Source organism: Osmerus mordax, chromosome 7 (genome assembly GCF_038355195.1).
Source record: "Osmerus mordax isolate fOsmMor3 chromosome 7, fOsmMor3.pri, whole genome shotgun sequence".
Lineage (NCBI taxonomy): Eukaryota > Metazoa > Chordata > Actinopteri > Osmeriformes > Osmeridae > Osmerus > Osmerus mordax.
In genome coordinates, this window is record NC_090056.1 from 13625725 (window position 1) to 13638075 (window position 12351).

At 44.2% G+C, this 12351-nt stretch overlaps 2 protein-coding genes across 2 annotated transcripts in view; one reads left to right on the forward strand and one right to left on the reverse strand.

The window, feature by feature from the left end:
- Positions 1-1382: 1382 nt before the first annotated feature.
- On the forward strand, positions 1383-5283 carry dhrs3a (dehydrogenase/reductase (SDR family) member 3a). Its single transcript, XM_067240266.1, has 6 exons — positions 1383-1995; positions 3287-3430; positions 3801-3920; positions 4052-4290; positions 4551-4676; positions 4766-5283. Exons 1-6 carry the CDS (start codon positions 1801-1803, stop codon positions 4848-4850), a joined length of 909 nt encoding a protein of 302 aa, XP_067096367.1. The 5' UTR covers positions 1383-1800; the 3' UTR covers positions 4851-5283.
- Positions 5284-6652: 1369 nt separating this feature from the next.
- vps13d (vacuolar protein sorting 13 homolog D) overlaps positions 6653-12351 on the reverse strand; it is a 32830-nt gene continuing 27131 nt past the window's right edge. The window contains exons 66-70 of the mRNA XM_067239327.1: positions 12013-12145; positions 11378-11573; positions 9028-9159; positions 8407-8647; positions 6653-8262 (exon numbers count right to left, since the gene is read on the reverse strand). Coding sequence (XP_067095428.1) covers positions 8131-8262; positions 8407-8647; positions 9028-9159; positions 11378-11573; positions 12013-12145 — 834 coding nt within the window. The 3' untranslated portion in view covers positions 6653-8130. The remainder of the gene's footprint in view (positions 8263-8406; positions 8648-9027; positions 9160-11377; positions 11574-12012; positions 12146-12351) is intronic.

Sequence of the window (12351 nt, forward strand, 5' to 3'; positions counted from 1 at the left end):
ACTTTACAGATACAGGAGAGGTTTGGCTGGACTTTAAGGAACTGAGGGATGGCAGTGAGGTAAAGGTGTCAATGATGGATTCACTGTCAGTGTTTGAGTCCATTTGAACGTCAAGGCATCGTCCAGCACTGTTGTTACACAAGTGGATGGACTTGTGTTGCTTGCAGTTACATGGGCCCTGGACATGTTGGGAATAACATGAATCACTTTCATTGTCAGAGCAGGTATCAGGGTTAACGTATGTGCAGCAGCAGCTTGAGCTGCCTTCATCTCGGCTATAGAATGAGCCACATTTAACGAGAGTATCTGAATATTCCTGTTCGTTCTCCTCTTGGTCCAACAAGTACATCTCTAGCAGTTCTTCCAAACAGTCCACACAGCTACTGTACAAGGTGACGGTGTGAGATGTAGCATCGTTCAACAGGTCCCTATTGTGATAAAACCATGTTATGTCAGTGATGACTTTGCTAAAACATGGACACAAACACACATACACTACGATACATTTAAAGAATTGTACACTTACAAATCAATTTCTTCATAGCCTTCATCCTGGTTGGTTAAGGAAACAAAGGGGGCATTATCATTCCAATATACTACATATATAATGAATTTATACAAATATAAGATTTCGCTAACCTCTGCCTGCTTTCGACGTTTTCGGTGGAGATGCAGAGACCACAACTGTAACAGAATTAGGACGAGTAGACACACAACACCATAGCGGAGAGGTCCCACATCAAGGTCCAGGAAAGGAAACCGAGGAGGCACATTCCCTCTATCGTTTAAGTATTTCTTTGCAGTGGAGAACATTGTGGCAAAAAGCCCCATGCTCCGCTACATTTCGCGTGGTAAACGCCACACTAAGGTTTGTATTATTTTTTTTAACTATTTTATGTACTCAATTCACAATTAATTAACTATTGCGTCATAGTGCAAGTATTCCAAGTAGTCTACCCTGGCGCTGCTCACGGTTGTGGCTGTCAGGTATAGTGATGTCACAAAAGAGAAAATAAGCGATAGCTTTGCAGTTAAACCAAATAGCAAATAATATTAATTTAACGGAATTATTTGTTTTAGTAAAATAGGCTACATAGACTAAATGTAGGATATACATGTGGGTTATAAGCTATACTTTCACATGTTACACATTTATTATAAATTAAGTTAATAATAGCCTATTAACCAATATCATCATCGCTTTTCATGTAGGAAACATAAAGCGCATTAGCACTAACTACTTTAGTCGGAGGGTTTGCCTGTTCAACAACATTTAAACTGTCTGTCAAAATAAGTGGACTATAACCCCCCCCCTTTCATTCACTCCCACATGCAGAATCAAATAGGAGCACTTGCAGTCGAATGCATGAAGGCACCGAAGTGATCAGACAGTCACTGAGTGAAGTCTAACTGTGTGTGTGGTTGATAGAGAGGAATAATCATTAGCCTATCGATTAAGGATATACTCTTCATTTTCATCATTAATCTGCAAGGACGGTCGTCTCTTCAGTTTCACAGAAGTATTTCTTTGAAAGGAGTCCTAGCAGAGAGGGTGCAGCGCTTCTGCGGTCCCCGGGTGCACAGCCCACGACCAGTTGACAGAAGAATAGCTTGTTATGTCCTTTAAGCAATAAGGGTTGTGTCCAGCATATAGGACTGAATCAATGAGATGTTGGTGTTTTGATAACCCAAACACTCAAGAAACCTGGATGAGCTCAAAGCTGTTCTGATATCTGTTCACTCAACTACATTTTCTTGGAGGAATCTTGTATATTTATCCACATATATCTAGCCTACTAAATGGATATACAACAATTTGCACACGCGTTTTTTTTCCCATTTCACATGATATTCTGCATATTAAAAGCCACTTTTGGATTGTTGCTACCAACCAGACGGAAAGACCTTCAGGGCGAGGTGGTGCTGATAACCGGCGGTGGAAGGGGCATAGGACGGCATCTGGCTAAGGAGTTTGCTGGACAGGGTTGTAAAAAGGTACGCACTGCCTGGTAGCTTCAATTCAGTGAACAAAACTCGCAATCAATGAGGCAGCTGTCACATTCCTGACTGCCACTTTAGCATATAATGCAACAAAATAGCATTTTATTTCAGACATGTTCTTGAAAGATAACTACTAAAATGTAACAATACTGTAGCCTATATGGTTTTGTATTGAAAGTGTGAGCTGGAAGACTGACCGAAGAAACTTGGCATGTGGCAGATAACCAGAAACTTCCACTGAGCTTCCAGTGAACTCTTACCCTGGCGTTGAGTATTATTTTCCCCATTGCTTTGTAGCCTAAGTAAGGCACGCATGCAGGTGTTTCCTTAGTCCCTGCGCTTTGACAAAGCTCAACAAAGGAGTGTTGACAGGCTGGGCGGGGAGGCTCTGGCTGTTACAATGATGTGTGACTTTTTAACCTGCTGACTCCTGCTCCTCTGGGTACATTTAAGAAAGTTCACTTAGAGGGTATAGTGAAAGGGAAAATGTTTTATTCAAATTTGAATATATTTGTAATCTTTTTATTGTTGTGAAGAAAAATACAGAGTGCAATGCTGTAGCCTGTAGTCTCTCTCTTTCTCCCTCTTTCACTTTCTCCTCACACATCATGTGAAGGTTTCCTTGAAAATCGATTGTCAGAGTATGGTTCAGAGGCTGGTCAACCAGCTTTTTTCATACTTCATTCTTAATTTTTCTGTTGTGATGATCTCATCTGAGCACTCCTCTCCAGAGGAAACTGCTCAAGTGGGTATCACTACTTTTTCTTTAAATGCTTGCTGCTTTGTGGGATAATTAAGGATTAGCGCTTTCAGACAGCAGTAGATAGGAAATTATTTATGTCATACAGCTCCTATAGTAAACTTTAAACTAGGAAAAGGTGCACTCGTTCTGTTACGTTAACATCTCAACCATCTGTTTGAGATTGTCTGACATTATGGTGAGCCGTATGATGACCTGCAGGAGGAGGTTTTGGCTTGAGATCTGATCCCCCCTCAGAAATGGGCTCTTTGATTTGCAGTTAGAGATGGGAATCCAGAGCACTGGATCAGGCTCTGTAGAAGCCCCTTTGCACTAATAACCCTGGAAGGCTGGCCGCTGGCCAGACTTCCTTACACACACACATGCACATGCACACGCACTCACACATACACAATTTGTCTTTCTTTCAAATACAAAATAATACCATGGCTCTATGTGTCTATATATCTCGGTTCCCATCTCACTTATGTGTAATAATAATAATATAATAAACAGTTGACACTTGTCCCTTATCTTTCTTGTCAGGTGATCCTCTGGGGCCGCACTGAAAAATGTCTGAAAGACACCTGCCAGGAGATCACACTTACAGGAACTGAATGCCATTACTTCTTGTGTGATGTAGCCAATCGCGAGGAGGTGTATAAACAGGCCAAGGTGGTCCGAGAGAAGGTAAAACAGCCTGATATCACCAGATTATTTTATTCAAATTAACTTTTAATTAATTTATCCAAACTACATAAGAGCTCTTTAAAGAGCCATAATGTAAATATAATATATCACAGTATAATATACTGTGATATATAACCTGTCTATCAGCTTCATTTATAATAAAAACAAAAAAAATACAATTCTAAACGTTATCTTTCACTTCAAAACTAAACAATGAAGTGGATCAGGTTTTTGTTACAATCATGGATTCCATATCAGCAATTCACAAAAATACCTAACTAAAAAAAGAGTTGCAGCAAGCAACTTGAGACTAAGAAGTTGTAATGCATATTTCACTGATCCAAAATTAAATGCATCTTTCTTAATATAGGTAGGTGATGTCACCATTCTGGTAAACAATGCAGCAGTGGTTCATGGGAAGAGTCTAATGGACAGTGACGACAATGCTCTGATGAAAAGCCAACACATCAACACACTGGGCCAGTTCTGGGTAAACGGCAAATATTGATTTGTACTTTGTATTCAGTAATCACATGTGCAGATGGTCATGTCAGACTCTGTCCCTCACACAATGCTTTTGCTCTGTCTGCAATCTCACTCTCTTCTCCTCCACTTCTTCAGACTACCAAGGCCTTCTTGCCCCGTATGCTGGAACTATGCCATGGCCACGTGGTCTGTATCAACTCCATCCTGTCCCTGGCCTCTATCCCAGGAGCCATAGACTACTGCACATCTAAGGCCTCTTCCCTGGCCTACATGGAGAGCCTGACCCTGGGCCTGCTAGACTGTCCTGGGGTGGCCTCCACCACCATACTCCCTTTCCACACCAACACAGATATGTTCCAGGGCATGAAAGTACGGTGGGTGTTTTGCTTGAGGCTATTCATCCCTGTCTCTCTATCTCGTTATTTCTGATGACCATTAGTGCTTATGGACTCCCTACTAGTCCTTCTGTAAAAGAAAGACCACAGGAGTTTGTTGGTATTTAATATTACAAGACCCAAACACAGGCATAACCTTATAGCAGACATGATTTTTTAAATTACAAATATGTTAAGATGTTCCCTCAGCCTGACTTAGAGCCGTTGTTAGGCATTGACAGTATTGTTTCATTCAACAGGTTTCCTCATCTCTTCCCCCCTCTGAATCCTGAACTGGTGGCTCAGAGGACTGTGGAGGCAGTCAGGACCAACACAGCATTCGTCTACCTTCCTTGGACAATGAGGGCGCTAGTCATTCTCAAGAGGTTGTTACAGGATACAGTTTGTTCCTTAGAGTCATGGTGTTCTCTGTTTCGGTGTAATTCCAACCTTAGACTTCTCCTTCCTCTTTCAGCTTCCTGCCTGAGGTAGCTCTGGAGGAGATTCAGCGCTTCTCAGGATGCTACACCTGTATGGACACCTTCAAAGGACGGACATAAGAATCACTGCACTCATGTCATATTGAATTAAATGCAATCTAATTTAATATGCAAAGGTGCCAAGGCAAAAGCGGTTCAAGTAAGCACACCAACATGTGCAGCTCAGAAACTAGTAGCAACAATCCTGCAGCCCACCATTGGAGTTGGAGCATTGCTAATGCAACTGAGAAGTAATGAACTATGAAAACTACAAATCTTAAACTGAAAGATTCTCACTTGGTGCAGTGTTGACTGACAAGTACACAATCATAATATCTGAAACTGGTTCTTCTAAAGGTCAACATTTGGGGTTTGTGTCATCTTATACAGCTTGAACTGGTGATCAGAGCTGCTAGGTGACAAACATATTCGCTATTCTACCAGGTTTAGGATTAGCTTTGTAAATTGATGAATACCATTGACACCGACTGAAATAAAGACAATATGAAATACTGATTGTCTTTTGTGTGGAAACTTAGTGGGGTGCCCAGTCTGTGTGTGCTGGTTCATGCCTTGCCAAGGCTTTCAGTCATCTCATGGCCAACATTCCTGCACTGTTACCCAGCCAGTACTTAGCTCATTGTTGGTTTTGTTAAGGTTGTCATAACACTCCATAGGAAAGCATACCAAAGAAATATCTCAATTGGGAGCTAAATAAATGTAGTTTTGAGACAGGGACAGACCTTGTAATAAGGTGATTCAGAGTACAAACACAGAATCGTAAAAGCCTTCAAACAAAAAAACAAATGTTTGTGAATCTTCTCTTTTGTAAGATGTTTATAGGAGTAAGGGAAAGAGGCAGTGCGTGTGTTGGAGAAGACAGCTCAAATCTCAGGGGGTGAGTTCAGAGTGAGGTTAGCCAAATAGCAGCTGGGTTTACGGAGGTAGTTGGACTGACGACTCCCCCAGAGCTGAACTCTTCACCCTGTGGCCAACTTGGGCTCCAGATCCATGACTGGAGAATCAGGTGGAGGAGATGGGGGGCAGAAACTAACTGATCCTGGTAGCTGCTCCCCCAGGGCAGCTTCTAAGGTGCTGAGGCCTGTTGCAGGTGTGATACAAGTAGCCAGAGCCAAATCAAAATAGTTGATTTGGCTCTGGCCTATGAGACCTTTATGAGCCTTTTACCTGTACTCCATATTTGATTTCACTGTATCTTTGAATCATACCCATAATATGATATGCATTCCTTTAATTTTCGATGGAAACAGATCTGTATTTGATTTAAGGTTAAGTGAAGATGCCTCAAAAGTGGTTCACTGGCTAGGTGAGGATTCTAGCCCCCTGACAGTTGTTTTTTTTATTAACTAATGCCAGAAGGAGATGAGCCCTAGGTGACACCGTTTTACAAAGCTTTTTTTTTTTTCACTGCCCTGTTTCTCTTATAAAGCAAAGTGAGTATAACCCATCTATAGACCATGCATGGCATACCATTCCATGCAAGGAAAACCAATGGTGACTAATTATGCTCTGAGAAAACTAGATTTTAATAAAAAAAATGTGTCGCATAACATTACCTTTATTTAGAAGTCCTATCTTTTGGTAATTGTCTTCCTTTACTTGCAAAGCTTGTGGCTGACATCAGAGCCTGGGTCTTATTAATCATTTAAGATCTACCAAAACCCCTGGCAAACTGAGCTGGCTTTGCTACAACTGCATCAAGAAGCAATCTAGAGGAAGTAGGATACGGGTGTGTTTCCCAGCCAAATATCCCATCTTATTTGACGCTTTGATAAAGGCTTATAGTGGTTTGTCAAATGTATTTTACTGACAAAGTCACTTACAAATTCAGCTCCCATTAAAAGAAAATAAATCCTGTGGTGATTGTACGCCAACGTCAGAAGATGATGACCCATCTACAGAAACTTGCCTAACAATTCTTTGGTCATGGTAATACATTAAGTTATCATAATTAATGGGTCGTCAGACTTGTTTACACAGTGATTCATCCATCAGAATGCAGAGCAGGAGGTCTGGGGGGACTAACGAGGGCAGGCGTAGCCCTCCAGTAGGGGGGAGACCCCATGCCTACTCTGGTCTGCCACTCCAGAAGATTGATGAGGAAGGCAGGAGTTTGTACACCAGCAGCGATAGCGCTAGATAAAGATGGATAGAGTTAGCACACACACATAAATTAGTATTGCAGTTGTGGTGCTTTATTTTAGGCAATAGATCATTAATTTTGTACTCTTTCACAAGGTAAATGCTCATGTTTCCCAAATGTGACTAGCTTTGGGATATTAGGCTCCATTCCATCACAGTCAAATTCCTATCTTTAGAGCAGACCTAGATCCAAATATGATTTTGATTAAATACTTTGGTTTGATCAACCAATGGAGCAATGGAATATTGCACAACAAAAACAAATCAAACCAGCAAGAAGTATTTGACTGAAATCAAAAGCTATTGGACCAGGTCTGGTTCAAGGAAGCATACCAACCACCAATCCGGTAGCTCTCTGGTGCAAATTTGTTAAAAAGGACACTGGTAAAAAAAGTCATTAAATAAAAAGTAGTGATTCCAGAGTGAGGTCCATGATTGTAAAAGGCTAAAGATAAGAGTGGCATCTCCCATGGTCGCGTTACTGTGATCGGGGTGGGTAGGGGACAAGGGATGTCTGCTTAGCCCACCCCAGTGTCAGTGCAATTAATTCAGTGTCTTCAACCAGGAAAAATACTTTTATACACAATATAAAGACATTTTTAAAGGCAGTTTTGTACAGCATTTCACATCAACCTCAGTATCTATTTTTTCATACTTCACAACTGATATGTACATAGTTGGATAGTGTTATATTGGTATGTAGCTATATATGTACATAAGTGTCTATTAACAAACATATTTAACACTACTTGGGATGTGTATATCTACATCAACGTATATTGATCGTTTTATAAACATCTTTGTAAAACAAAATAATCTGTCATAATCTTGTAAATGTACAGAATGCATTAAAACACGTTTGCATATGTATTGTTATTTAAATGTGCTTCTTGGGATATCAAACCCTCACACTATGTTCTTCTACCAAGTGCACGGGTGCTCAATCCTGACCCCAAAAGTTACTCAAACTAATCTGCGACCTCACCAAAAGCACTCAGACACCTGCTTACAGAGTCTGCTGTGTCCACTTGTCTGCCTAACAAGAAGTGGACATATTTTACTTGTGGCTTTGAGGATGAGGATTGGGCAATATATCCCTCCTTAGGGGTATCAAAAGCAAGTAGTAAGTGCAGATATCCTCAAACTATATCTCGACTAAAGAAAGACAAGTCCACCTTCATGGCTAGTTAAGGTCTGGTTAGGACTCTAATAGCAAGCAGTCTTCGTCCTCGTTGGGAGGCAGCATGAGCTGCTGTTCGTAGTAAAGGCTCTTGGCATAGTTGATTTCTTGAGAGATTTTCACAGCAAGATTCTCACTCTTTACATGAACCTGTGGAGGAAAACCATCCTTAAAGACATACTGTTGGATTACTACAATCACAAAGAAACATACCGTATTATAATCAGAACAACGACACAGTATATACCGTCTGCTCACTGTCCACTGGTACATTGGGGGGATGGGGGGTCTTACCATAGGCTTCTGGTGGGAGGGGCCTGGGATGGCCACCCCACTGCTGGTGCCCTCCGCCTTCTTGGTGAGCTGCACATACACCTTTCCATGGTCCTTGGAGACCAGACAGTGGTAGAGGTCATCGTACTTGACCTCCAGGAAGATGGCTTCACGGTCTACAAAGTCACCAGGTTTCAAGAAGTACACCACCTTGGAGGAGATGAGCACACAGTAGGAGTCTATGGGCTCCACTGCGATGAAGCTGAGGAGGGTGGGAGGAAAGGGACAGGGAATTATTTGAACAATACTGTGAGAATTGTTCCACGTTTCATATTTGTGAAAGTGTGTCCACTTACTAGGTGCTAAAAATAATAGGTGCTAAAAACGATATTTCGAAACAAAAAAACTTTTATGATCAAAAGTGCCCGAAAGGAAAATCGCTTTTCAGTCTCTGGCCGGACAGTCTCACTCAAGACAGGCAGGAAAGTTCAGCCAGGAGAGAGAGGCTGCCTGGGGCTGAGTAATCATCACCTCTCAGGTCAGAGGTCGGGGCCAGAGACAGGGGATCCAGCATGCCTGGATTTATGGGAGTGGGAGCTGACTTGTACAAGAAGAAAGTGAAGCGAGAGAGGTGTGACTCACAACTCTGAGTGGATGTTGTCAGTGAGGTGGAAGAGCTGCTCCTGGCCATCAGCCTGGCTGGGGGAGAAGCGAGGGAGCAGGCCCTGGGGTCCCTTACAGCAGCGGGGCTTCCTGACACGCTGGACACTGAGCCTGGAGACACACACACACACACACACACGCACACACACACAGAGGAGACACGTATTAAATCATACACACATCAGCTTAAAACTGCTAGAACATTAATCCCACTGAACACAGCAGTTTAATTCGATACAGGCTGATTCAACCAGACGTTAAGCACAGAAGCAAAACTTCTTCTGTATGCTTAAAACCACCGAACAAAAAATATTGTGTGGTTTTCCTTCACCAGCTCCATAGCCCTTTCAGTATTCTGTATCTTCCTCTTTCTTCCATCTCTGTTCTCAGCTGCCTGACACGCTCCCTTTCTCTTCATTTCATTCATCATTTCTCATTCTTTGACTTGGTATTCTAGGTCCCACTATCTATTCCTCCAGAACCCCTTCTTTCATGTCCTACACACTAACATCAGACCTGCCCGGCTAGAATTCACACATCTGGCTTGAATCTGGTCTGGGGCGTGGGTGGGTGCAGTGCTGCCTTCTGATTGAGGCTTGATGGGCTCTGCTGGATTGACACAGACAGGTCTGTGTGCTGGCCGAGTCAGACTCTGATCTGCTTCTCTCTGCTGCCGGGGGTGGACTTCTCTTCCAGGAGAGACAGGTTCCAGTCTGTCTGCAGCTGGAGGTGTGCTGCAGACAGAGGTGGCTGGACTGAGTGTGTGGGCAGGCTGGGAGCCATGAGACAGGGCATGTGTTGGTTGGATGGGGCATTTGTAGAGGGCTAGACTTTGTGGCTGGATGTGAGAGGGGGTGGTCAGGCGCCACTATCCGCCACATCCAAATATCTGTGCGAATTCCATCAGGTAGGCCAGGCCATGGCTGAATGGATACGGGGGGGGGGGGGGGGGGGGGAGTCAGACATGGGGATAGTACATGGGGGTGAGGGGCAGAGAGGCGCAGGTGAATAAGTGTCGAAAAAATCCACATGAGTGTGATTCCCAGCAGGGCGTCCAGCTCCCCTGGCTGCTGACTGACTCCAGCATGTGAGGAGCGCTGAGCGAGCGGCTGGCCAGCACAGGAGACCTGCTTAGTCTGCAGGGTTCACTGCTGGGTCACACTCAGGGGCCTGGAGGAGAGCCAGGCTGCTGTCAGCAGCCCAGCACAAACAAACAGTTCATACTGCCTCTGCCATGGCCCTGTTCCCCTGCACTGCCTGCTCCCACATCTACCTCCAGCACCCACCACAGCCCTGGACTTCTTGCAGCTCCGCGTTCCAGCAAGAGGTGCTGGTGGTGTGTGTGAGGAATGAGGAGGGGAGGGAGCAAGACTTCACTCCTGCTTTGTTTGGGGATTGTAACTGAGCTGGCTCTGGAATTCTGCCAGAGCTCAGGGATGGGGAGGTGTGTGTGTGTGTGTGTGTGTGTGGCTGAAGGGTTGGGTGAAAGAAGGGAGGGCCAGTTCACGGACAGGGCAGGGGAGTATGGACAGGCTGTATCTCTTTGACTTGTTGTTTGTTTACCGACTGTGCTCTTGAAGATGTGATCTGTATGATCAGAGGGCATAGCTTTGCTTACTCGCTCATCACACAATTTGCTTACAAAGTCCAGTTATCACACATTACACTGGTCCTACATCGCATTTAATACATATACACACACACACACAACATGATTGTGTATGTGTGCATGTCTGCAAGTTTGCATGGTCTGAGTGTCCGCTTTGCCCCATGATGCTGGAATATTCTTTGGGGGTGAACTTTGGCTGAACTGACGGACACACTGTGGCAGGCACGCTTCAACCTCCTCCCACCCTCCCCTCGCTCCCTCAAAAGGCCTCTCTCAAAGGAAAACAGTTCATCAGGTCCCTTCCCATTCTCAGTGTTCACATCAGACATGTGAATGCAAGCCCACACACACGCCAACAAGGAAGACGCATGGAGACGGGCACATATTTGAAACGACTTATTCAAGCCCGACGTGCTTCCCTGTTCCAACGTAATCACACGTTCTGATGCAAACCTACACAGACGTGTACTGAAGACTGAACCTAGTGTTGACAGGGTTTGTGTTGATCATGGTGGGGGTTGGGAGCTATTCTCCTTTTAGCATCAGTAGTGCCAACAGATATCAGCCTGCAGCCTGGAACCAGCCCTTCAAACCCACGACTGAAGATGTTTGTGAGTGTGTGGGACAGCTTCCTGACTCTCTCAGTCCTCCTGAGTATCGTCACAGACTTCAGAGATGGCGGGGCGAGAGACATGCTTGGACGTAGCGGGTCACACGAACCTGTGGTTACTGAGGCTGGCCATGTCACGAACCGTCTGTGCCGTCTCTGAGGCAAAGTCCAGCGCTCCCGCCACTGGTTTGGTTACCGTGCCGACCAGTCCTTTGCCCAGGCCTGAGAAGAAACCGCTGACCCCACCCTCAGTCTTCACCCCCTCCACCGTGGATGTGATGACACTGGTCAGACCGCCGATGATACCTGCCCCAAACAATACAACAGCTGGGTAAAATCCCTGGTGAGCCAAGGACAGATTTGTAATCTGGGGTGACTAGGATTAAAGAGTAATAATGTAATGCTGCCTAAGTGTGGAGCAGACTACAATGTTAAAGATCAACCAATGATAATCCCCGACTTGCATAAGCATTGTGTGGTAATATGCTCAATGACGTGACTGGTGGCTTAGATAGGATGACATACTGCAAATGTACCGGGATATTCCTATCACAGTCCACAGTACCTGATGTTCTCCTATCTCTTTACATCTACTGTATATCCAATCTTCGTTGAGACATGACAAAGCCTAACATGATTCCATCTAACATCCAGAGGGACAGTATGGCTTTGGGGAATCACTATTTCAATTTCACTGTATAGAATCTAGAATCTTGTACTCGTGCAGATGTGATCCTGTTCTTACCGTGAGCCAGGCCGTGAATCCCCGCCACCAGGTGTTCCCCGCTGGTAGCACCATGGTAACGGATGTACTCTCGTTCACTCTGGTGCCGGTTGTCCATGGTCTTTCCCAGCCCGTCTGACAGGGTTCCAGCAAACTGAGGGAGACCAGAGGGGATATTTACAGTTAGACAACTTATTTTGTGTTTTCCCTGTTTTCGCTGAACCTTCAACACATTTGAATGTATTCCAGATGACTGTAGGCTACTGTCTCTTTGGTCTATATCCTGTCATACTATAATACTGGAGGTAGTAACTACTCTGACCACTTGCTCCCTAACACAGGGCAATCAGCTTTGGCTGG